The sequence below is a fragment of the Chelonia mydas genome, chromosome 5 (genome assembly GCF_015237465.2).
Source record: "Chelonia mydas isolate rCheMyd1 chromosome 5, rCheMyd1.pri.v2, whole genome shotgun sequence".
Lineage (NCBI taxonomy): Eukaryota > Metazoa > Chordata > Testudines > Cheloniidae > Chelonia > Chelonia mydas.
In genome coordinates, this window is record NC_051245.2 from 122744368 (window position 1) to 122771341 (window position 26974).

General features: G+C 45.5%; 1 protein-coding gene across 5 annotated transcripts in view; it reads left to right on the forward strand.

Moving 5' to 3' along the window:
* The window catches only part of PAX5 (paired box 5), a 238027-nt gene that overhangs the window by 13518 nt on the left and 197535 nt on the right, over positions 1-26974 (forward strand). For 4 of the 5 annotated variants that reach the window (XM_043546339.1, XM_037902197.2, XM_007068699.3 and 1 more), the window contains exons 2-5: positions 4278-4443; positions 9435-9632; positions 15395-15459; positions 19541-19669. In XM_043546339.1, the coding sequence (XP_043402274.1) occupies positions 4278-4443; positions 9435-9632; positions 15395-15459; positions 19541-19669 (558 nt within the window). The remainder of the gene's footprint in view (positions 1-4277; positions 4444-9434; positions 9633-15394; positions 15460-19540; positions 19670-26974) is intronic. The other variant, XM_037902200.2, reaches the window with a different exon arrangement.

The following is a 26974-nucleotide window of genomic DNA, read 5'->3' on the forward strand; positions in this document are numbered from 1 at the left end:
CGAGTGGGAAAATACTGCAAAGGTGCTTGGTTCCTTGAGGTGCTGACACTCAGCTTTACCTTCTGTAAAAGAGTTCCCACCCATTTCTAGGGGCGAGGGAGTATTTACAGAGAACACCCCGGCGGTTAGTTTTCTCCAGGACACTTCTAGTAATTTAAAGGGGAAAAAAACAACAACTTTCTTTAATACCCCTTGTTAGCAAATGGGGTGGCTCTGTTGAGAATCAGCAACCCTTTCCCTGACAGCCAGTCGATGGAGCAGCGATGCTGGATTTAATGCTTAAACTGCTGCTGGAATGTGTGTGCATTCATAGACCCACAGCTCTATAATCTGTCTCCTTCTTTCCCTCGCGGATATGCATATATTCCTATATTACACACTTATGTATGTATGAATATATACTAGACATGTAGGGAGTGTATGCACACAGTTGTGGGTATATGTAATATACATAGATAACACATAGACACAACAATACACACACACTCCCTACATGTCTAGTATATATTCATACATATAGGTCTATATGTATTGTATACTTGAATACTTCTCAATGAAGACTACACAATACATAGGTACATACATATGTATATCTGCATACATGTATGGATTGTGTGTCTATATTATATTATATTATATTATATTATATTATATTATATTATATTATATTATATTCACAGAACAATACACACAATCCATAAATGCGTAGTATATATATTCTTCATAGTTAAAATTGCTTTAACATTTCTCAGCAATAGGCACAGTAGTAAAGAGTGCTACAAACTTGCCCCAGACTGAGATGCTTTGTCATTTTATAGTGCCAGCGGTCGCCTGGCAGAGCGCAGTTTTCTTGCGTAGCCCCCCGGAACACACAGCAGACCTAGTCATTTAATAACGTGTATTTTTCACAGGGAGGGACTAGTTACCTCTGTTGCCCAGCAAAACTCCCAGAGCTGGCCCTGCTAGACTCGGGGTGGCCTGAAATCTGCTCTGGTGGTTCGGCAGGATGATTGGCGGCAGGCAAGAAGATCTGATTTTTAAAAGCATTTTTTTTTTTTTGCCTTCCTTCAGTGAGAACTTCCATCTGCTAGCCAGAGGAGCAGGTGATAATGGGGACAAATGCAGTGGAAGAGGAGAAGGCATCCCCACGGATGGATCGTTCTCCTTTCATTTGAACTAGTTATTCCTTTCCCATCCCATACATTTCTCCAGCCAGAAGATGAATGGTGCAAATCCGAAGGCCCGTTAGCTGCCCGTAAAAGGCTCTGGGATGCTCTTTTACCCGGCTGCAGACGATTTGAACGTAATTTAACCTCTCCTGCTCCAGCACACCCATGCAGGGAGCACAGTCCACCCCGGCTGAGCAATTTGCTCTGCACAGTGGCCCTAGCTGAAGAGGATCATCTCAGAGCCTGGGCTGGTGAATATCACTGCTGAGCCCTGGTCTCCATCGCCTGGAAAGGCAAGTGGGGATGGCGAGCTCCCTGGCTATTAAGACTTCGCCTCAGGACCAACGTGGTTTTATTTCTGGTGGGGTTGGGGTGTTCATTTGCCCCCCAGCAGCATGTTAGAGCTGTACGGAGAACACAGAGATTTTCAAACTCTTGGCTAATTTGCCTGGTCATTAGCATAGCGCAGCTTCCCTTTGTTAGGCACCAGAAGGATCCAACCCTACCCAGGTTCAGGAATCTCTTCCTCAGCACAAAGCTGCTGCCCGTGGAAGCTCGCCCCAGGGGCGGCCAGTGTTATATATATTTTTAAATAAAGCCACCGACTAGTGCTTGATGATTTACCGCGACATCTTTATTATTTAGCAGCTGCGATAATTCTGTCCTCTTGGAGGGAAAGTCCGGGTTGGTGGGGAGTGCGGTACCTTTTTGGTGTGACTCTAAAGCGTTTGAATCTCCCATAGCCAGACTGGGGGCTGTGTGATACAGCAACAATCTGGGGCTATTCCCCCGCCGAGAGATCTTTGTTAGGCAGGTTTTTGTGTCCCCCCCCCCCAGTGGGAGGACTATAACTCCCTTTCGAGAACGACCTATTTTAAGTCACATCCAATATTTATTGACAACAAATATCAACTCACCACGTTCCCCCGCCTGTATTTTAATAATCACCTTTACACTTGAAACGAACCCCGGGACACTCCTGCAGGTGTTGATTTTTGGCTATTTGGGGGAAATGCGGATGGCTGGCCGCGTGGCCTTACTACCTGCCATCGAAGTGGATGGGGAAGTTCAACTCGATCAGGGTGTCACTTTCGCCGAGGAGAGCTGTCAGGGCATGTAGGTAGCTGACCCCCCTGGCCCTGCTGAAGTGGGGGAGAGCACTCCCACTCCGCTGGTGACCCACAGCTTCCGCGGCTGCTGCTGGGCGAGCAGGCGAGCCTGGCTGGTCGCGAACTTGGAGCAAAAAGAACCGCACAACAGAGGGGCCCTTTGTTTAATTTTCCATCCAGAGCGCAAATTGTTGTTCTAGGGCATGAAGGAACCTTTGACTCTTGGAGAGCTGGATGCCTACAAAACACCGAACTTGTAATATTTGGAGGGAATAATTACAAAATTGAAACCCTTCCCCAAACAAAGTCTTAGCTTTCAGTATCAAGATTCTTTCTTTCTTTCTTTCTTTCTTTCTTTCTTTCTTTCTTTCTTTCTTTCTTTCTTTCTTTCTTTCTTCTACTTTGAATTGCTTTTCTAGATGAAAAGCTAAGGAGCTCTGCCGTTTTTTTAAAATTAAATAGGATGTTAATAATTTAATATAATTGAAATTGCTAAGGAACCAGAGGCCAGTTTGTTTCAGTTAAGTGGAGCTGTACCTGTTTTTTGCTATTAAAAGCAACAAGGACATTATTTTTCTGGCCTTAAAAGCATTTCAGAATCAAAACAGATAGGCTCTGTAACCCTACAGTGCTGGGATGGTTTACTCTGGAAAATGCAGCACAAGGTTATTCTCAGACTTCTCTTGATATGCTCTGAATAAACTTATTTTTGGAGCAGAAACACCTGGAACCTGAAGCTTCCACTCAGATCTGGTGTGCTGAAAAAAACTTTCACTTCTGAAATGGGCAAGGAACTTCAGTGAGGGGCTGCTCTGTGTAGGCTTAAACTGGCTTGAGTAATCAAATATTTTATGTGGATTCCTGATGTGTGCTGACAGTTTTAGAAGGTGTTTACAAAGTTTGACAGTAGTTTATCAATGGGGAAATGACAGGATTTAAATAAAAATAGTTTATACGATTGTTTTTTTTAAGCACTGGGGCATTTGACCTGTCAGCTTATTCTGTACAGTCCAAGTTCCCTGTAAACAGAGATTTTTCTTACTACTTTTTTGTTCCAGTTTTGGCAACAGAGCTGTCTCTTGCTATTATTTGTTTTCAGTTTCACCAGCTCTCTGTTATATTTGGATGATTAACAACTTGAGAATTAATTATATTTTGTTGCTTGCTACATGGGATTATTACATGTTCCTTGGTTTTACACAGTTTAGCTGCTACGTATCTAGCTGGGTCCCATTTCACATCAGATATATGATTCACCTTGCTAAAGGTGGACAGTGCAAATCTGCTAGAAAAAGAATAATATATAGGTGTGGGCTAAGCATTCACATTTCATTTGTGGGACCATAATGTCTGCAGAGGCCGCTGTAAATTATAACAGCAAAAGCCATTCCATATTTTTCCCCTTTTGATTAAATTAAGCATTAAGCAATCATTTTGGGGGGAAAAGTAAATGATCATTACATTCAGTGCAACCCTTTTCTGACTGAATGAAACTAAATTTATAAGGAAAATGGTCCAAGTCTTATTTGAACACAGCCTTATATTTGTAGGGAGACTAAAATTCACCTTTTAACCATGCAGCTATAGGGCTTACTCAAGCAGTTCTTACGCAGGCAACATCTCCCACTGGTTTCAAGGGGAGATATTGCCTGAGTACTGCTGGTCTGGGCCTAAAAATGTAATTTGAAAGGCTGTTTTACAAACTAGGGTCCTGATTTCAATGTCACTTAAATCAGGAGGAACTCCATTGAAGCCAGGGGGTTACACTGGTGTGAAATTGCTGTGAGAACAGAATTAGGTTTCAACTTTTAAAATTCTTCCTGCCTTGGCAGTAAGGGATGATCAGTAATTTGAAAATGCTTAAACTCTTGTTGAGGAGTGAGGCTGATCATAGTGAAGGCGGAATCTGTGGTTTAGCAAGATTGCAGTAGAGAAGTGTCTTCCAACTATCACAAAGATGTTGTTTTCTGCTTGTTTTTTTTTCTCCAATGTGTTTCAGGACATGGAGGAGTGAATCAGTTAGGGGGTGTTTTTGTGAATGGTCGTCCACTCCCTGATGTTGTCCGCCAAAGGATTGTGGAACTTGCCCACCAAGGTGTCAGGCCGTGTGACATCTCCAGGCAGCTCCGGGTCAGCCATGGTTGTGTCAGCAAAATTCTTGGCAGGTAACTTTGTTTCTGCAAAGGAAAATATCAAACACTGGATCAAAGATTATGAAACAAGAAACAAGTCAAATGGAGACTGATAGAAATGACCAAGGAATGACAGGAGACGGTATAGGATCAGTCAGTCACAATTTAAGATGTCTGACCTGGGAAGTGAAAGTGATTGATTGATTTGTTTGTTTATTTACTTCACCAAAAAATTCTTGCAAATAACTAAAGAAATGAAGGGGAGAGATGGCCCATGTGGTCTAAGTTTCCTGCACCTGTGTGTACCGAAAAATGGACGAATCTGTGAGTCATTTGCAGTAAAATGGAAAAACCAGAAGTTATGAATCTGACAGTGAAAGCTGCCCCTTTTGTTTTCTAAAGAACATTCTATTTTTAGCACATAATTTCACTACCGAAAGCTACCAAGAGCAGTTGTCAGTCAGCACACTCATTTACATGGCCTCTTTGGAAATTTGTCACAATAATTTCATTTTAAGGCTTGTTTTATTCTTGTAATAAGATATATTCCTAATTAGAACACACAGTACCATAAGTAATCATTAACTCTCTTAATTTTGGTACTTTGAGAGTAGCCATCTGTTCTGATTGGAGATACTCAACGTGGTATAACAATAGTAAATTAAAAAAAAAGGTGTCTATCATGTCCGAATTTGGTTTTGAACTTGATTTAGATTCAGGAAAGTCATCACTGCATTTTAACTCCTTGTGCATAAATCTGAATATCAGATATCCCTGGTTTTAAATGCACTAGAACGCATGTATCTTGGGAACTTTTACCTGCCACACTTTTCTATTACCTTCTACTTTCTCTTTAAACCTCAGAGAAGTGTTTTAAATGTTTACTGAGCATTAACAATTGAATTAACTTCATTGTTTGCATTCCACTGGTATTAGTCACATTTTGACCTTCACTTTCCCCCCTCAATTTTAATTGATCTGTTTTATTGGTCAGACTGTAGTTATAAAGATTGTTAGAGCAAACATTTGTCGAGCAGTGTACATAGACCCTTCCCCCTGAAATAACTGCAGCAGCAGTCCCACATGGACAAATGCAGTACTCAAAAAGAAATGAATCTGGCAAAGCTAAGGATTTGTTCACCATTATTCCATGAGACCCATTGTCTCTACTGGAGAATCTTCTCTGCAGTCTTATTCACATTGCTGCTATCATGCCACAGGGGCCAGTCATAATGTATGCACAGAAGGTCCCAGAAATCCAGGAGACCTGGTTCTTCCCTCACTCACCAGTTTTACTCCAGTGTAATTCCATTGGAACTCAACGAAGTTACCCTGGATTTTACACTGATGTAAGTGAAAGGGCATGTAAGCGCTGATATTTTTTCTCTTTCTGAGAGAGACTTTTCTTGTGTTTTATATGGGACTTTCCTGCCTACCACAGGCTGCTCCATTCTGTTTGATCTTTGAATCTTTTCTGAGTGCTGGTCCTATCTGTGACACCCTACCACTCTAGCTGATTTACAAACCATTTCTATTAGTATCAGTGCAAAGCTAATAAATAGGCAACTACAGGGGAAAAGTCCAACCACTTTACTGTTTCAGATTTGAATAGATTTGTCATTAGATATATTTGCATTATGGAGCTCAGAGAGCAGCTCTGGAGTTTTGTCATTTAAGTTGTCAACAATAAATTGGAATTTCATAGCTCATTATTTTCATAACTAATAATTATGGTGGGTAAAATGTCACTGTAATTGGAGCTGCCGCCTGCGGGGGAAAAAATACGAATGCACCACGTAAAACCGTTTGATTCCAAATTCTGGAACTGAAAGTTTTTGAATCCGCTTGTTTTTGGTCAAATGTTGGAAAAAACACGAAACGTTCAAAGAAATAAATGTGAGCCTTTGGGGCGATGGTCTGGATGGCGGCAGAAGGAGGCCGACTGTAGCTGATTGCTCACGGAGCATTACAGCGGGGGCGACTGCCCTGTGCCCATCTGAGGGGAGAATTGGCAACCTGCCTGGAGCTCAAGGGCAGGATCTAATTTGCATAAAATCTAGCAGATTGCAGCTGCCCTCATCTTTAGTGTGGGGTTGTGGCCAGATTGAGAGGGAGAATTGCATTGTGGGAGCTGTAGTCTCTGTGGGACACGCCCCAAGTTAAAGATGAGACTAACCAGACGGGAAGAGTGCCCTGTGGAATTCTATAGGTTTAGTTGGCCTGCAGGTTGCACTTTGGTTGTCCCAGCTTTACAGGGAAATTGGGATTAAGTTATTCCGGGGCTGACTCTGTAAGGGCCTGATTTTATGCTCTTTAAAGTCATTGGAATCTTTCTGTTGATTTTAATGGGGTTCAGATCAGGCCCTTACCCTCTATGCCAATGTCCTTCAATGAGGGAAAACTGTTACCCAGCGGCATAGGGTCCTGTCTGTCTCAGAGTCCAAAAATGCAACACCAAACTGCTTGTCAGTTGCCTGTTTCCCTGTTGCCTAGATTGTCCAGAACTGGAGCCAGCAAGAAACAAGGAACAACAGCCAGTGATCGTGCGTGTGTGCAGGCCCAAGAGAGAGCGAGAGCGAGACTGGTTACACAGAGGGATTTTTATAAAATCTGCCATTTTTTATTTGCCCCTTGAAAATTGTGAGCAGTTAGTAAAGCAGCATTAAACCCAGTTCTGGAGCTTTCACTCACTGACGGGAGGCCATAAGTGAGGGTTACAAGGTCTGCGCTGCATGGTCATTTTTCATAGGCATGATTTTTTTAGGTGCATCATGCAAACATGTTTTCGCCATTATTTCATCATTCACCCAGGTGCAAACATCATCTTGTCACTCCCATTAAAGGGATATTTTTAGGCTCTGAAAAAAGAGTGCCTGCGGGACAATTAAACCTGTAATGCAGAAGAAATTTGATCAATGCAACTGCCCTTGATACACGGACTTCAGTCCCATAACATGCTCATGCTCTTTTGCATCAGAGAGATTTTAGGAGATTTGTTTTCCCGCAGACAACACAGATGTCAAATAGCTGCAGAGAAAATATATCATGTGAACTTATGTTTTTATTGGGTGGGTTCTAATATGGATCCTGCTAAAAATATGGGATGTGCCAAAGTCAATGAACAAGTTTAGGCTGCTAAAGATGATTCAGCCAGGCAAGGTGTCCCTGTATGGAGAACCCATAAAGAAATGGGAGCTCTAAGCACAGAGGGCTTTTAGAATCAGGTCTGAAAGGGAAGAACATATCAGTCTCTCTGCTGTTAGTTCTGGGCTTATTTTTATCTGTTCTTAGAAAATTACAAACTATAAAAAAGTGCACAACATCATTGACTTACACAGCCAGAACCACGTCATCTCTTACAGCACAACTTTTAGGCTGAGCATTTAGGGAGCTTGTCTTCTTCCTTAGATTTCCTCTTGGTCCTCTGTGGACAGAACAAGACTCCCACTTGGAGCAATACAGTAACAGCCGTTCTCAAACTATCGGTCGGGACCCCAAAGTAGCTTGTGACCCTGTTTTAATGGGGTTATCAGGGCTGTTAGCCTTGCTGGGGCCCGGGGCCGAAGCTGAAGCCTGATGGCTTCAACCCTGGGTGGCAGGGCTCAGGTTGCGGGCCCCCTGCCTGGAGCTGAGGCCCTAGGCCTTCAGCTTCGGCCCTGCCCGCGGCTGTGGGGCTCGGGCTTTGGCTCCCTCCCCCGCCGCCCAGGGTGGCGGGGCTCGCGTTGGCTCAGGCTTCGGTCCCCCCTCCTGGGGTTGTACAGTAATTTTCGTTGTCCGAAGGGGGTGGCAGTGCAATGAAGTTGGAGAACAGCTGCAGCAGAATCTCAGAGTTACGACCACATCGGGACTGGAGGTTGTTCGTGACTCTGAAATGTTTGTATTGCTGAACAAAACATTATGGTTCTTTCAAATGTTTACAACTGACCATTGACTTCATACAGCTTTGAAATTTTATTATGCAGAAGAAAAATGCTGATTTCCCTTTATTTTTTACGTTTAACACAGTACAATGTTGTATTTGCTTTCGTTGTCTCTGCTTTTGCTTGATTGCGCCCTTCCAGTTCCAGGTGAGGGGTGTGGTTGACTGGTCAGTTTGTAACTCTGGTGTTCGTAACTCTGAGGTTCTACGGTAGTTTCCAAGCTTTTGTTTCATGAAAAAGAAAAAAAGAGTCTGGTTCCCAGCTGGAATAAATTGTTGCAGCTACACTGAAGGAAGTGGAGTTGGTCCCATTTACACCAGCTAAACAGCTGTCACTGTCTTTAGTACAATTCTGTGAAAGGGCCTGATCCTACCACTCTGTCTGATTGGAATAATTTTTAATCACATGAGTAATCTCACAGGTGTCAATAGAGCAATTTGCGGGCCAGGGTTATGGTATCAGACCCTATGAATTTAAAGAAACCAACCACACTACTTTCTTTTGAGAATAGTGATGAGGAAATATTTGTTTGCTCCTTAAGAACTGGATATTGAAACCATAGCTCCCAGGAAAAGAGAATATAACAAAATGTTACACTGGCATACTTACTTCAAATGTCCTCTGCAAATATTTGTCATGATACTACTTTACCTGGCCTTCATGTGGGGGTGAAGTGATGACAAGGCATTTACATTAATGAAGGCGAATTTCCCTCGAAACAGTAATTTATTACAAAAGAGTTCAGTACAAAAATAATGGTGCTGAGTGTGATTTGTTTCTATTATTGCCCCTACCTCTGATTAATAACACACATTTCCAGTTAATTTAGGAACTCAGCATGCCCTTTAATCTTGCATTGTTTCTATTGTCTTGCTGTTATGGAAAAATATATGTTTTATACTGGGGCCCGTTTTCAATTACTATAAATTAATCCATTGGGGAGATAATGTCCTACGTAGCCAGGAAGGGTGAGTGAAAGGGCAGATGTATCGTAGAAGAGACTGGAGATGCGTTGCACTAAAATAGTGCACACTGTAAATCTCCAGCCTTCCTGGCTGTCAACTCTTGGTAACTAAAGCTTTTTCTTGGATTTGTCTCTCCCAGGTACTATGAGACTGGGAGCATTAAGCCTGGAGTGATTGGAGGATCCAAACCAAAGGTCGCCACACCCAAAGTCGTCGAAAAAATTGCAGAGTATAAACGCCAAAATCCCACCATGTTTGCCTGGGAGATCAGGGATAGACTTCTAGCCGAGCGAGTGTGTGACAATGACACCGTACCCAGCGTCAGCTCAATTAACAGGTACAGATTTGGACAGCACTGGTCAGTGGCTTTCATGGCTGGAATTTGCAGCATCTCCTCCTTTGGGTTCTTCCTGGGGCATTTGCAAGTAATCCGCTTTGTGTTTGTTTCCTGGATGACTTGGGCAGCCCTGAAGGCCAGTAGTTGAGCACAGAGGCAAGTGTGTGGTTTCTTATGAGCAACTGCTCTCACCACGCAGCCTGGCTGCTGCATCCCATCCCGACCTGCAGTTCTTTTGCTGTTAAAGTCCCCTGCTGATTCCAATGGAGACTGCTCGCAGGGTTGGATTCGGCAGCAAGGGATTTCAGGGTATAAACGTTCCGTAGGGATAGGGTTGAGACCACCAGCCACCTGGACTACCGGTGATCTAAAAAAGCTTTGAATTCAGATTCAGCGGAGGGTGGGAAGAGTGAGGTCTAGTGATTAGAGCATGTCAGCATTTCTGGATTCCCTTAGGCCAGATTCATGTTTGGTGGGGTAAGGTACTACTCACCATGAGTAAGGCTGATGGAATCTGGCCTGTAACCTTTACATGCCTCAATTATCCACCTGTAAAATGAGTGGTAAATGTACCTATCCAGAGGGGTGTTTTGGGAGTTAATTAATTTTTAAAAGAACTTTAAGAACCTCACATGCAAGGTACTACCATGGGGCCCGATCCTGCATGACAGGAGCTTTGCCATTGACTCTCATGGACACAGGATTAGAGCCCTGCAGAGGTACAAAGTATAATTACTTCTTTTAACAGGTTTCAGAGTAACAGCCGTGTTAGTCTGTAATTTGCAAAAAGAAAAGGAGTACTTGTGGCACTTTAGAGACTAACCAATTTATTTGAGCGTAAGCTTTCGTGAGCTACAGCTCACTTTATCCGATGAAGTGAGCTGTAGCTCACGAAAGCTTATGCTCAGATAAATTGGTTAGTCTCTAAGGTGCCACAGGTACTCCTTTTCTTTTTACTTCTTTTAAAGTGCTCCACCTTAAATGAATCTTAACCAGAACTATTTAGGAAGCCAACAGTCTCTCGCTCGATGGATGGGATGCTAGCTCACACCGAAGAGAAAAACCAGTGTTCATCATGACAGTGTTGAGAAACATCTTGTGAAAAGTTACAAAAGTCAGTAACAAGTGTTTAATGGAAGGGATACGAATCCCCTAAACATTCTAGATGGTAAGCAACAGCCCTCCATCCTCTGCGGTATTCTTCTCAGAGGGCTCTTCATAGTTGACGATACAGGGTGTAGACATAAAACCCCTTTACATTTAAATTCAAAGACTGTGTGGGGCTGTGAATCCATTGTGTGTATGTGTGTGGTTTTAAAAATCAAGATAGTTTTCATGCAATTTCATCCAAATCCCCAGAATGCAGCTAACTCTAAATTTCCATGTGTGTCTAGGGTCATGTAATAAATAGACGCCACATTATTTTGTATGTCTGTTTGGGGATCCCAACCTGGATGCCCTTGTGGAATTGCCCCTTAAGTATTAATAATCTCTGACATGATAACATGAAAAATAATGGGTGGCCCTTTACCTCCTAATCGAATGTTATGTGACAGATTTATGGGAATAAGTGCAAAGACTGGGTAGACAATTCAAAATGTTTAATGCTGTCGGCAGTTTCCTAACTGGAATGAAATCCTAGCAGCATTCAGTAATACTGAGAGATTTACAGATTTTGGCAAGAAAGAGATTAGTTTGAGAAACAAAACAGAAACCAGGGGCCGAAAAAAAATCTTAATACTATGGTGTTCTCAGATAACCGAAGGCCAGCTCCACGCCCACTGGAATCCATGGGAGCCTTTCCATTGTCTTCATTGGTAGCACGATTATTATTTTTAATTATTGCACACTGGGGCCCGGTCTTCATTGTGCTAGGTGCTCTACAAACACATAACCAAGAGACACTCCCTGCCCTAAAGAGATTACAACCTAACCAGGCCTCTCGCATGTTTTAATCCAGTTTTCACATTTCACTCTTTTGTTGCCTTCTCTACCACCCCAGTGTAGTTCTCGTACCAATAATATCATGGAGTGATCCCATTTACATGTTAAAAAATTGTTCTGGGATTTGTAAGTCACCCCATTTGGTGGAAATCTCATCCTTTCTCATCCATCTGCAGTTGTGGCTCAGAACCTCCCTTTGAAACGCGTTCAGGCTTTTTGCATTGGTTTGTTTTATTGTGAAGAATCGTTTTTGCTACCTTACAGCCCCATCCTGCTGTTCAGAACTTGCAATTGCATGTAAGAAAAACCCTACATATGGTAATGAGCCAGGAATCTACTCCAAATACATGAGGTCCCAATTCTGCAGCCTGTTCCTATTCAGCTCTGCGCTCCCTGGGACGCAAGCTTGGGATTAAAGTTAAGCGTATGCTTAAATGCTCTGCTGTGTTGGGGCAGTAGGGTCCCATCCTGCGCATCTTTGCTCACGTAAGGTAGTCCCACTGCAGTCAATGGATGTCTCATGTCGTTAAGGACTAATGTTGTCACTGGGTTTGCTGGGTCTGTCCCTTTAAAAGCAGATCATCCAGTTATGGGGGTGGGGTCTGAGAACCCTGTGGGAAGACTACCCAGCCAGAGGATGATTGTCTGACAGTCCACTGCATATGACCTACAGTCCAGAGCAGTCTCTGACCCCAGCTCCAGAGCAGGAGCCATGGGGCTGGTGCACATACATAGGGTGATGTGAAAGTCCCCATTTAGTTTTAACTACTACACGCAGGATTTGTTTTTCTCTAGCCCTTGGCAAAGAACAACTCCCACATCCTAAGAAGGCAAAGCACAGAATTTCTAATAGTGAAAACCATCAACCCGAGCGGAGCGCCATAGGGCAGGGTGGGACAGATATAATATACACTCATGCACATTACATACCTACATGTGTACGTCTGTACACAGGGCACAGTAACATTAACACGGGATAGCATTTTCAAAAGCAGTTAAATGATTTAGGAGCATTTTCCAAAGTGACTTGGGGGTGATTTTTAAAGGTATTGAGACACCTAAAGATGCAAACAGGTGCCTAGTGGGGTTGAAAATGGGCTTATAAATCACATAGGTGCTTTTAAAATGTAACCCTCTATCCATTGACTTTGGATCCCCATCGGAAGTCGTCCAGTAAGAGCTCTTGCTCCTGGTTTGTGACGTACGTAGTTATATGCAATGGCTGCACAGCCCATTTATGTGGAATAAATGGAGGGGAGTCATGCCACATCCCCACTCCACCTGGCCTCCCTGCTTCATGGGGGGGAGGGAGGCACTAAGGAGCCAGCCCAGTGCTGCTTGCAGTGAAGGCAGAGCTGCACTGGGGAGCTGGCTTGCATGCTGTGCGTTCTAGCCGATGCAGTTTCTTATCCCGTGCTCATCACCGCAGGACAGCTGAATGCCTCCTCGTACAGCGTGCCTTCCAGTAACACCTGGCAGGTGTCTGTCACGTTGATTAATGCATGACTGGAACCTTCCAGATACTATGGTGATGAGCCAAGGATAGGAACCTGGATAGAATAGAATTCAGAATTTGGGATCGCCTCAATTAATACAACCAATACTTGATAATATTAATGAATATTAATCATATGATACCCCTCAGCAGGAGCAAATTCATGACAATAAGGTTTAATTAATCAGAATTATTAGCTTCACTCATGTAATCTGCAAGCTCACCGGCTGCTTTATTATCCTCTAGCCCTCCAGAAATAAAGATATTTACGTGTAAGAAGGCCCTGAATTCTCTCGATTCATTCTGACAACTCAAAATCCTTGTGTAAAATGTTATTTCCTCCCCTTCCTTCTCATAGAGATGGATCCACTCGAGGAGCTCAGTCCTGCTCCCAGGTCAGTGGCAAAGCTCTCACTGACTTCAGTAATACAGGATTGGCCCCTGCTCCAAAAGGCCTGGCTTGTTGTTGGGGGACAAGAATGCTGGCAGGCCCTGAGTCAGCTTGGCCCCACCACTGGGAGTGTAGTGATTGGCACTCAGCACCCGGGGCTGCTTCCCAGTCTGCAGCTTTCAGGGCCAGATGGGAGAGGCAGGGAAGGAGTCAGTCCCCATTTTAGGGAGCACGTCTCATCAGCTATTTCTGCTCAGTAGAGAAATATGGGGCGGCCGAGTGATCAAGTGCCTAGTGTACGGGGCTGGGACTCAGGAGACCCAGACCCGGATTCTATTCCTGGCTCTCTCACTGGCCTGCTGGGAGATCTCAGGTGAGTCATTTCCCCTTTCTGTGCCTCAGTTTTCCCTTCTGTAAAACAGGGATCATGATACTGACCTGCTTTGTAAAGAGCAGCAAGACCTTCCGATGAAAAACTCCCTATATAAAGAGTTATGTGCTGTTACTATTGTGGTCACTACTGAATGGCTGTTAAGTCATAGAAAAAGAACTAGTGGGAACAGATAAAAATTCTGCAGAAAACTGATTTTACATAAAAGAACTCTGAATGATAAAACCCTGATCTGGGAATAATTTTTAAGCTTCTTCCTCTTGCTATATGCACAAATGCAGACCCCCACAATAACTTTACACAGTCGGTTCATGAATGAAGTTTTGACATTCTTGGGTGAACGTATCAATGTGCAAAAAACTGGTGTATAGCAAGGCATAAACTGGGAATCTAGCTTGTTAAATAGCCCCAGGAGGAATCATCACCACAGCATGCTGTCAAAATAGTTCATAAAATATACACATCTACTATGAGAAGCATGTCAATGAACTATGTATTAGCTGAGTCAAGACCACTCTACAGTTAGTATTTGGGCCTGATGTTCCTTCCACTGAAGTTCATGGCAAAACGTCCATTTATGTCATGGGGAGAAGGCTCACACCCTGTGTCTTTCCCGTTAATACATTGTCACTGCAGTTTTTGCCAACGCATTCCTGTTACCTTTCTTGATGACTGTCCCCTTCCCATAAAGCCACCATACACCCTTTCTTTTATTTCTCTGTATCTTTCGACACCACATGCACACCTGTAACAGATGCTGCTCCGTGGGAACCCCGGTGTAAATTGGGAGTGACCCCTTTGAAATTCATAGAGTTACTCCAGATTACACTGGTGTAAATGAGAGCAGAAGATGGTGTGAGTGTCCAAGTATGAGAAGGTAATTGTTGAGTTTTGCTGTCTTGCGTTTGGTCCAAGATTTGTTGCTTTCAGTATTCCCTTTGATTTGGGGTAAAAACTTCAAACACGCCTCAGAGACTTAGGAGTGTAAGTCCCATTTTCAAAAGTGACTTAGGGTCAGATTTTTAAAGGTATTTAGGCACCCAAAGATAGGTGATAGGTGCCTACTGTGCTTTTCAAATATGTTGGTGCCTAACTCTTACTGAAATCAACGGGAGTTTGGCACCTGGGCACTTTTGAAAATCCAGCCAGGCATCTACCTGTATTTTCAGGCACCTGAAAACCTTAGGTGCTTAGGAGCCTAAATCTCAATGGAACATGGGCTCCTAACTCACCTAGGCCCAGATCCTCAGCTGTATTTACATGCTTTACTCCCACTGATTTCAAAGAGGTTCCTAAATGCCTTTGAGGATCAGGATCTTTGGCACTTTTGAAAATTTGGCCCTAGATCTGCCCAGCTGTCTAACTTTTACTACGCTTCAATGGAATAATAGAGGAAGAGCTGTTTCCTTTACCATCTAGGTGTCCTGAATGGACAAAATAGCTTCTGATGTTCACCATGCACTGCTCTTATTTACCTGCAGTTTCTGCAGTGTGCGTGCCTCATAGTAAGGAGCCATTTGTTTCTTTTCAACTACATGCAGGATCATACGGACTAAGGTACAGCAACCACCCAACCAGCAGGTCCCAGCCTCTAGTCACAGCATAGGTAAGTCAAACTTTTTTTATGTTAAAAAAATAATATAATGGAATACAAATATTCTAAAGAACTTTTAATCATTCTTATGGACAGATAATTCTGCATAAAACACTTCAGCACACGTCCTAATGCACCTTCTTTGTCATTCTGCAAGGGCTGAACATGGTAAATGAATTTTATAAATACTGCTAAAAGGTTTTGAATTTTACTGATTATTATGATAAATAGCTTTCACCGTGAGACAGAAAATTGAAATCTAAACCAAAAAAGCCCCACTAATGGGGGTCTATAGAATGTCAGATAATTAAAGTAATAAATCAAGAAAGGGTTACTTATTCATAACATTTTCTGCATCATTAGTCAGTAAGTAGTTTTGAATGTGTTTTTTTCTTCCATCAACTAGCCCTTCTATAATTCTTTGTGCACTTGCAGTCTTGAGTGAAGAGGTACCAAAACTTTCCAAACTTTCTTCTCCTGTTCTTCCCTTCTCCTTCCTAATGCAGATGTTCAGGCCAGAGCAACGTGCTCTAGCCGAGTTCCGATGCCACTTATGTCAGGAGACAGCAGCCCCGGTGAACACATTTTTGTGGTTAATGGAGTTGGTGGCCTCAGTCTAACTTTCTTGCTCGTGGAGATTTTTGACCGCTCTAAACATTGTCTTAGGCACCTGCATGTATGTCACATATTCTTCCTTTGTAGGCATGTTCACTTCAGTCGTAAGGTGGAGCATTCCTCATTTGAAATTTCCATTTCCCACAGCATTCATGCCTCCTTACGTGCAGAATGCAATGAAGGCAGTGAGCGGTGGACATTATTTACTTCAGTTGAACCAAGATTTGTCCTTTATAGCTAATCCTTAGGAGGTTAAACTTGGGTTTGCTTTCTTAGTAGCAAGGCGTCCCCTGGAGGAAAGGGAAGGGAAGATGGACTTAGGGTGACGGTACAAGACTTAGACAATCTGGGTTCTATTACCACCCATGCTACAAAATGGGACTGCCAGTAAGCCACCTTGCTTGTGGGTCCGGTACCTCATTCTGCAAGTAGCCCTTGTGGGATAAGGTATTGTTCAATGTAAGGAAAGGCAGCAGAATCTGGTCCATAAGCTCTCTGCCTTAGTGTCCTCATCTGTAAAATGGGGATAATGCTAACTTCTCAGAGTGCTGTGAAGTTAAACAGAAATATCTGGGAGGTGTTTTTTGCGAGACTCAGGTGGAAAGCTTGTGGGCGTACTGCTATATCCAAACATTTGGAATCATTTTATCAAGAAAGTGACTCTAAGAGCCTCCGATGACGAAAAGCAGCAGCTAGCGTGAATTATAGTTTAAGGCTCGATTGTGTTACCAGTGAGCTCAATAGCAAAACTCCTGATGGCTTCAGAGGAGCCTTTGTTTATACAGGGGCAAATCCTGACTCAGCTTTGCTCTGCACAGACGGAAGCTCAGTGATTCATCCAGATGCTGTGGCTGCTGAGCACAAACAGAATGCTGACTCTCCCTGCTGGCATTCTGGGATTAGCAGCTGTGGGATGGCCGTGTGACAGCCCATCCCCTCCTGCATCCAGAGAGGGGATGCCACCCCACTGCCCTGGGCCAAAGGATGTGTGCATGCTCACGCTTCCCTGTGCCCAGGGAGGGATCAGCCTGGGTTCTGCCTGTTTATGGTGACAGAATCCAGGCAGTGAATCATGCACATTGACTAATTCTTACCACATGCCAGGGTGGTGTATGAGGATGGATGGGGAAACCAGAGGAAGGAGGGTAAGTGCTGTGCCTATGGTCACAGAGGGAGTCAGTGCTGGGATTTGAACTCTTGGCTTGGGCACTAATTCCATCTGCGTCCTTGGTCAAATCACTTAACCATCTTGCCTCAGTTTTCCTACTGGGAATGTTATTATTTAATGACTTGCTTCCTAGGAGTTGTGTGGAAGGTTAATCAGTTTGTGCTCGCAAAGCATGTTGAAGATATAAAGTGCAATCTCTAATTGCTAAGCATTATTATAATTATGGTTATCCTATCCACCCAAAGCCATTCCACCTCTTTAAAGCTGTAAACTGATAACCAGACATTTAGACAATGTCGTCTGGTCTTGGCAATCCTTCGAAAGGTTCCCGCAGCAGGGCTCTTGCCTTACACTTTCCTCCTATTTAGTATTCTGTGTAATGCAGGCGAATGACTCCTCTTCCCCTGTTGCAGTCAGGATGAAGGGTTTAATACAAAAGGCTCACTGAAGCACTGCAACGGTTAGGTTACCAGCCCTGGGGTTCCCCCACTAATAATACATCAGCAGTCTTGGGTTGTGGCTTCAGGTTAACTCCACATCACACTAGATTCTTAATTAGTGGCTTAATATGTAACGTTACATTTATTGTATAGAGAATGAGTCAATTAAAAAAAGATAAACGGTAGATAAAGCACAACTTGAGCGTTGACATTTGTGAGGTGCATATATAAGGTGTCTGATGGGTGTGGCAGTGAGACTGCTTTTAAACGGCCCTCACTGGTCCATAAAACAAGCACAGTGTCGTTGTTATTATTATTAATTGGAGCCTAGTCAGGGACCATTGTGCTAGGCGCTGTACAAACACAGAGAGAGAAATGGTCCCTGCCCCAAAGAAGTTACACTTGAAGAATAAGATGAGAACAGATGGAGGCAGACAGACAGGGGAGTGCAAGGAACCAAAGACACAACGCTGTGTCAGCAGCTCTCCCCTGGCACCACTGCCAAATCTGACTATTTTATCACGACTCTCACAATATCTGGTCTGTTTCCGAACGTCTGAGTTGCTGGAATCAGATTATTGCTTGAGAACCGCAGCTTTCATTAACAAGCTTCTAGGCCATGTGGTGAGAGAGAAAAGGGTGAGACCTGAACCCTCAACACTCCCACACCCAGAGGCAAATAAAAAGGACCCCACTTTTTAAAATTATTTTGTAAATCTAATGATTTTGGGGGCCTGATTCCTGCTTTCTGAACACTTGGGTTTGGCACCACGGCCAACTGTGACTGCCACCAGCCCGTGATTTTCATGAACAGGGGATGCCAGGAGCCAGAACCACCGTGGTACTCCTAGAAGGGAAGCAACCTGAATGGAGCACTGCCCTGAGTGTTACTCTGGGCCCAAAGCTACTTTTCTTGCTATAGCGGGGCTCACTTAGTGAGTCTCCAAGGGCTTCAGAGTCCTGGGGGCCTTGTAGGCAATCTGGGGGCCGAGTGGCCAAATTATAGTCTGTCCTTCTCTGGGTTACCCCCGGTTGGGTTAGGGGCAGAGGGAAGGGTAGGGAGATCCAGGCCCTCCCTCTCCACTGGGTCCAGACCAAGGGGGGAGGCTGTATTTCCATCCCCTCTAGCTGATACCCCAGACCAGCCTCCCCGGGCCACTTCCTACCTCCCAGTGCGCTCTTTGTTTTGGGGCATGATCACAGCCCTCTGCTTCCCTCCTCGAGGAGGCTGTTCAAGCAGTCGCAGTGATTCAGAGGGTCACTTGGGGCTGCCCAGCTCCCTTCCAGTGTCCAGTAATTCCCCCTTGTGAAGAAGAAGGGGAGAGAAAAAGGGGTCAGGCCCCTGGCTGCCCCATCAGGCCTTGTCCCCAGTCCAGATCCTTCCCTTGTGGATTCCTCTGTCCCAGAAGGTTCTAACTGGCTTCTTCCTGCAGACAACTTCTCCTTCCCTCTCCCCCGCTTGATTGCCAGACTCCCATTTTAATCAGGTCCTCCATTTGGAGCCTGCTCCTCGGCTGATGTGGGGCAGGGCCTTCTTGGCCCAGCACCGCTCCATCACCACTTTACTCTGAGCAGGGGGGTCTGTAAACCCCATCGCATGTGCACACGCAAAGCGCCCATTGCAGTCCATTGTGTGTTTGCCACAAGCTATGCTCCATCAGCCCCTTTTCAAAACTCACGTGCCAGAGGAAACACAACAAAACAGGCATCACCATTCAGCTTCTTAGCTGGGGCACTGCAGAGTCACATGAAATTATTGTGGCTGAGGGTGTGGAAAGTGGTCCCAAGACGACTGGGATGGCAGGCGTTGTGGGCACGCTTTGGCGTCCATGTTCCACCAGCATGCTGACTGCTTTGCTTTTAATTACAGCCTCCACGGGGTCCGTGACCCAAGTCTCGACAGTGAGCACGGACTCCGCAGGCTCCTCCTACTCCATTAGTGGAATTCTGGGAATTACATCCCCCAGTGCCGAAAGCAACAAACGCAAACGCGATGAAGGTAAATGGGCCTATTTTCTCTTCGGTGGGTGGCATGTGCTGAAAAAGGGACGGGCGGCGTTAGAAAGATGGTCTCTCGGCTATTTGTCTTCAATATTCACTTTCTTAGAACTCACCATATCTAGTTGTGTCTGACGTGGATCCATGTAATCTGCTTTTGTGACTTAATCTGTTAATGTGGGAACTGTTTCTTCCGGAGTGCTATTGCACGGCCAGTTGGGCTGATATGGGTACAGAGACGACAGTGACGCTAAGGAGACATTGCCTCTGTGTGCAAGGTTTTCATGCTGGTGTGACTCCATCAATGGCAATGGAGTTTCTTCTGATTTCTACAGGTCTACATGAGATCACAATCAGGTCCAGATAGTCTGCCCCTGCTCCACTTGAAGTCAATGGCAGGTAGAATGGAAGCAGGATTGGTTCCATTGTCAAGTGCCAGTATTCATAGATTATAAAGCACTTGGGATGCATTGCATTTTTCAATGACTTAAGAACAAAACTGAACTAAACTAAGAAAGCTTCCCGCCCGTCAGGGCAAATGGCAAGATACATTATTATGATGGCACAACACTACACCTTGTTAAAAAATAAAATACAAACGAGGTGGGTTAGACTCGTCTGAGATCCAGATGGTTTATAGGAACAGTTTCCTTTCTCCAGCACTTCCCCAGATCCCACTGACATCAGTGGGATTTTTGACAGCAAAGGCTGCACTGAAGGTGGCTTGATTTTGCTTCATACAGAGCATTTCCTATAGTTTTCGTATTCTTCTTAAGGTTCATAGTTAAATGTCACTGTGCAGCCTGGATGTCGCTTTGAGGAAGATGCTGCATTACCTTTAAAATTAAGGATAATTTAGGACAAAGGACGGGCTATTCTGAGTTTGAATTTTTTTAAAGATGCCTTAAATTAAACTGGCTCTTTCCTTGAAGGGATGTAAAGGATGTTTCTTATTATCTAACCACAGGAGTTCCAGAGGGTTGGAAATATCATCAGGAGAACATGCCAGCCACATTCACCTATTATAATCAAAGGAGTGGGACAATTTTAACCCTGGGGCAATTTAGGGCCTGATTCTGCAGACATTGTTGTATGGGAGTGACGTCACTGGGACTTCTCACGTGTGTAAATTACTCTCACATGGCAATGGTTGGAGGATGGAGGCCTTCATCTGTTTTCTTTCTGCCCATTTGTTGCCCTCACCCCCCGCCCCTCCACCCCCGCTGCTTAAAGTACTACAGTCATTGGTTTCATGCAACTCTGGTCACAAAGCACAGACACATTCACAGGACACGGCTGCTCTTGACGAGGAGGTCTGTTCTGCCATCCATGTGCATGCCCTGTTCATGGGATTTACACACACACCTCAAGGGGAGGAATGACCCCGGAGTGTTTGTAAGCTCTGGGTCAGGAAGGGAAAAAGCAATGTTTTCTCTGCGGCCTTGAGCCTCACAAACAGCCTGACTGGACATTTTATTCAGTTATTCTCCTGTTCAGTTCATCCCACTCTTTGTGTGTACACACAGAGTACGAGTCTGACTTTTAAACAGCCCGGAGTGCCTGTCCAAGTCCAAACAACGAGTGTGCGTGGCAGTTCCCAGGGCTGCACAAAGCAGTCAGGTGCAGAGGGCCGTTTAGACACATCGGGTGAAATACTGGGACCATGGAAGTCAATTGCAAAACTCCCACTGAGCTCCGTGGGGCCTAGATTTCACTCAGACTGTGGCTGGCTGCATGGGGGCAAAGACTCGGTTTGTACATGCAATTGCATTAGGTGTGCACATTAATTTGGTGTGCAGATGCCCACCTGAGTTTTTGAAAATCAGGCCATAACTATACAAATAAATATTAGCCTTATAATAGGAAACTCTCTAGTTAATTAAAGATGCATAACCGTCTACCGTGGTGATAAGAGCAGTATGGGAACCGGGACAGAAAATATAGAAACTCCATCCCACAGCCCTGTTTCCAGTGGCTTGTAACTTTCCAAAACTTTCTCCTTTTGGGCCGACATTTTACAGGGTTGATCTGTGCTGAAAGGTGATTTTTTAAAACTGCGAGTTAAACTTTTCTGCAATGCATTAAGGTAAAAGCTGCATAGCCCCTAAGGTTTGGGAGAGAGGCAATCTCAAGGTTGCAAACTCTCACAGGGATATCACAATAGTTTCCTAAATTTCACCTAAAGCCCCCGCTCCTGGAGCCACAGGAGAATCTCAGATTTCATTTATAAGAAGTAAACCCTCATAGTTGCAGAGTAAAGATTGAGAATGTGAACGTGAGAGGCTCAAAACCCAGAAGGCTACCCATCCCCAATACTCCTATCTGCAATTTCAGTACTGCTATCTTCCGCTGCCCACTGAAGCTGCCCAGCTAGTGGGCTCCCTCCTGCAGACTCATTAAGTGGGGTAGACAGGGTGCTCTGGTAAGTGTCTAGCTAAATGGTTCCACATTATGGAATTTCTTTTTCCTGTCTTAATCCCCCCTCCCTCCCAGTAAATTCCATTAACACTCTTTTCCTCTCCACTAAGCGATTGTCACCCAAGTTAAGCACCCAAAGCGCACTCCGAGTAGTACAAAGAAGCCCCACTTTTGTATTGCAGACTCTAGGGAAATGGAATCCTATTATATTGTATTATTTCAGGAAGAGGAAAATGTGATGGTTTAACAATGGCCTGTATCGTAATATGTATGCACAAGGGGGCAGAGTTAACTTTGCCATTTACTGACTCTTGTGAGGTCAATGCTACATGGTTAACGTTCTCGTGGCTTAGTTGTTTGACACACGTCTCTCTCAGTATTGAGGGAGGGGTCTGTATGTACATAGATCTCTGATAAGTAGCGCCACTGACCAGGTAACCATTGTAAATTGAGCTAGGCTTCTGTCTGAGTGGGATAGTGAAATGGAATGGGTTCGCTCTTCAGCACTCAGTATGATGCCTTGACGTTTTTTGTTCCTCTCCGTCATGACATTTTTTTTAGCAGTGGTCACCAGTCTTTAACCCAGTGGGTTGCTAGCCTAATAGCAACAGGGGCAAACCAAATCAACAATCTTTATTGGCTTACACTGCTGAAGGTGTCATTCCCCTTCCTGCATTGTAAAGTAGACTTGGAGCAGATGTGCCTTAGTGGGGGATTGGTTGCTTTCACTTACAGTTAAAGGACATACTACTGGGGACTGATACAAGAAGCAGACTACATAGTAGCTAGACGCTGGCGTACTACAGAGAGATGCAATTGGCTCTCTAAGTTTAAAAAGGCAGACCCATTGGTCACAGTTGCTGTTTTGTTTCCAGATTCCCCTCTCTAACTTTGGTTGCTTCGTTCGGATTTCCCTGCGCGTAGTGGGAAGCCCGAGCGATGCATGTTGAGCAGATGGGTGGGAGGATGTAGAGAATGATCTTATTTTATTGTCTTCTAATGAATTCTGTTCAGCTGAAAAGAAGGCCGTAGAGGGGTGCAGGCAGTGAGCGTGGGACCCACAGGTAGGTTAGGTTACATTTTAAAGACAGGTTTTTACAAATATCCCTATTCAAAGAAATTGTTTTATTCCATTAAAGGTCGCCTACATTTTCAGAAATGACTCGTGGTTTTCGGTGGCTCGGTTCCTGAGGGCCCAGTCTGAGCCATCTTAAAGGGTGCTGAAATTCAGAAAGTGCCGAGCGGCTGCCCTCTGAACAGCAGCATCTCAAATGAGACACCCAAAAATGGAGGCTCCCAAGATCACTACTCTTCTGTTTGGATTTAAACTTTCCCCCGTGATGTTTGCCACCAGGGGTGAACATAGATCAGACGAGGAGGGGGAGTTCTCCAGTTCTGGCTGCTGTGGTCATGTTCAGGGTTTTTTTTGGTGGCGCAGTGTTACATTGTCTTGTGATGACAGGACAAAGCTACAGGAGAGAATAGGGGAAAAAGGCAAAATGTATGAGAAAGGAGGTTGTGTCCCCAAGCAGACTTACATCCAACCAAGGAAATGAATGTGTGTAGTGTGTATGCAGTGTGTGTGTGTGTGTGTATAGTTGTCCTCTGTGTTTGTGCAGGGCACAGACATACTGTATGCATTACGTGTGTTTGTGCAATGGGTGTGCATTTGTGCAGGGTGCCTGTGGACTCTTTGCAGTGTGTTTGGGCAGCATGCCTGCACACAGTGTTTAGTGTGTGTGTTTGCACAGTGCATGCTGTGTTTGTGCAATGTGCACTGTACACAGTGCATGTGTAGGGTGCCTGCAGCGGGTGTGTTTGTGCAGTGCGCGTGTGTGCAGTGCGCGTGTGCAATGAGCATGCATGCTGTATGCAGTGTGAGTGTGTGCATGTGTATGCTTGCAGTGTGGGTGTGTGGTGTGTACTGTGTGTTTGTGCAGTGATTGTGTGTGTGTATAGCTCAGCAGGGTCATGTCCCTGGAGGGCCCCACAAGCCCATTGCTATAAGTGATGAGATTTTGTAACAACAATACAGGTGGGTGCTGGGGCTCTGCCTCGGCAGTCGCTGAACCCACCCGGCAGTTACTGCATGCGAGAAGAGGGTTAAATACATGTTTTTAACAGAGAGATTTGATACAACATCTCTCTCTCTCTCCTCCAGTATTTCTCTGTCCGTCTCCCCTGGCGATGTCTCCTTCCTCCTCCTGGAGGGAGTGGGCAGCCAGCAGAAGGGCACAGCTCCCTACAGAGGCGGCACAGAGAGGGCTCCCAGCCGGGATGCCTCTTCGGCTCCCATCAGGTGGAGCTGTTGCTACCCCAGTGAGGCTGGGAGCCCCAGAAATTCCCCAGCCAGGCACCAGCTCCTGTTGCTGCTCTCACTGCAGAGTCTGCTATTTGGTGGGGTCTCAGCTCACAGTCAAGGCTGAAGGGAAGCTGTGGGGAGGGGGAGCTTTCCTTTTCTTTAACCCTGGCTTGTCACCGGCTCTTTGCACCACTGGGCTAGTGCATGAGACCTGCAAGTGAAAACGACTCTGCACCATGAGTTAGGTTTGGCAAGCCTGTTCCCTTTGGCCGAGCTGAGCGACCTGCGCAGAGCAAACAAACCTACCTGGATGAAAGCACCTGTGATTTTGAAAACCATTTCAGGACGAACACTCCCAGGCGCTGCTGTTATTCACCTGGGGAAGGAACGGCTCCGCCCTGATGTGTGTACCCGGGCACACCCCATATTCCAACCTGAATGGGCGTCTTTTCCTTAGTAAATTCTGCAGGATCAAGCCTGAAATTTGCAAAGACCCCAGAGGCAAGGAAGGCTGTAAAAAGGGTGGGTGCAGGTGGGCAAAGGTCCCAGGCAGGCCCCTATAAACAGTAAAAGCGAGATTATGTCACTGGTGAGTGTATGTCCCCCCACGCCGTTCCACAGAGGAGCTTTTTAGCTCACACTGTAGCAGCGTATGGTTTTGGCTCCCGGGCTCCTGGGTTCAATCCCTGGCGAGCTGGTCAGGAGGGAGAACTGACTTCCTTGACACTGGCATGGAGGAGTGGTCTCGCCTGGAGCAGAGAAGGATTTGCAAGCAGCCCTCAGAAGAGTTCACCAGTTCCCCTGGTCTGTGTATGTGCCTCTGGGTGACTCGCTCAGTGAGCAGATTTGTGGGCAGGAGTGGTGTGTTTGAAGCAAGAATTGCGAGAGGTTAGCGGGAAGTGAATTTCTAGCGGTGAGTCTTTGCATCAGACGCCTGATTCCAAGGCACTAACATGTCTCATCAATGTGGTAGCACAGTGGGAGCAGCTGGGCAGACATTTTAACCACTACAGGCCAGATTTTTAACTGTATTTAGATGCCTAAAGATGCAGAGAGGTGCCGAGTGGGATTGTTAGAGGCGCCTGGGTCTAGACAGGTTTACGCTCTCGCTCCCACCATAGCTCACACAGGTGGAGCTACTGTGAAAGTAGAGCAGTAGTGGGGAATTGAGTGCAAAACGCAAGGCTGTGAGCTCTGTTCATGCAGGGACCAGTCCAGCTCCCTCTCTTCTCACTGACTCCACCGGGCACCGAATTGGAAGACTCCCTGTGCGACCTACAGTACGTAGCCAGTTCAAATGGCAAATCTCAGCTGCCAGGAGGCCATTCTGGAAATGCGAGATTGGGGAGGAACCCAACGGCGAAAGCCTTCTTTGCATGGAATATTCACTGAGTAAATTTCGGAGAATGAACCAATCGGTGGGAACGCCGTCTGTCCGCAGACAGAACAAAGGGCTAAATGCGCCAAATAAATCGCCCTGCTCAGCTCTGGTCACCAGTCTGCCTGGAAATGCGAGAAGAGTTAAACCCACTGCCATAAATTAAGCACTGGGTAGGATGTGTGTGTTTGCTACCACCCATCCCTTTGGGCTGCAGAGGAGGTGTGGCTGCATTTAAATACGCCCCCCCCCCCCCCAGAACAGCTGCGTAAACCATATTTCTAATTCATCAGTGCAGAGTCTTCTCAGTGGCTGGGGGCATTTTGGGAATTGAAACCAGCTCGAGACGAAACGTTGACTTACGCCGTTCGCTTTGCTCCGTCCTTGCTGGCCTTCACGCTGTCCTGTTGCCATCTGCTGACGGTGACGGTGTAGAGGTCACTATTGCAGGTTCTGAGCTGGACTGCTGGAAAACGCCTTCCGCGTGCTTCTGCTTGTCCCTTTTACGAGCTGGGGGCCTCGTGCTCCTGTCTGGAAGGAGAATCTGCAGCGGGAGCAGGGATAACAAAGACCACGAGGGCGGTGTCTCCCCTGCTGCTGGAGGTGTGAGCGGCAGCCCTCGCAGATGTCCAGGTGCGAGCTGCACGCTAGCTAGCCCCCTAAAAAGAGAAGGGAGGGGTCTGCGGCCTGGTCTGAGGGTCTCATGACCTTGGAGGCTGCTTTTATTTAGGTGCTTCAGTTCAGATCTGTGCAGCTAATTGAAGGCACCCGGGTTTGAAAACCGTGGCCACGGCTCTTGACATTTTTTTCCAAGCACCTTGCGAATATTAATTCATGACGGTGTCCTGTTACAGCGACGCGACAAACCCAGTTCTGCTAGTGACCCCTGCGCCCCAAGGATGTGGTCAAAGGGGGAAACCAAGAAAAGGCCAAGTGCAACAAGAGCAGCACTGCATCAAGGCCCTGTAATGGGTAGGGCCGGGTTTCCCTCCTTCCGGGCGCATGGATCGTGTCCTCCCGGCAGGACAGTGGCCACGAGCTGCCGTAACGTCCGGGCAGAGCAGTGGGCATGTCTCCACCGCAGTTAGCACATGGTGAGAAAGAAGCAGCCTTGCCACGGGCAGGACTGCGCAGTGCCGGGGGGAGGGGAACGGGCGGGGGGATGGAAATCTGCATTCCACAAAGTGCTTCCGTCACAGTGGGTCATT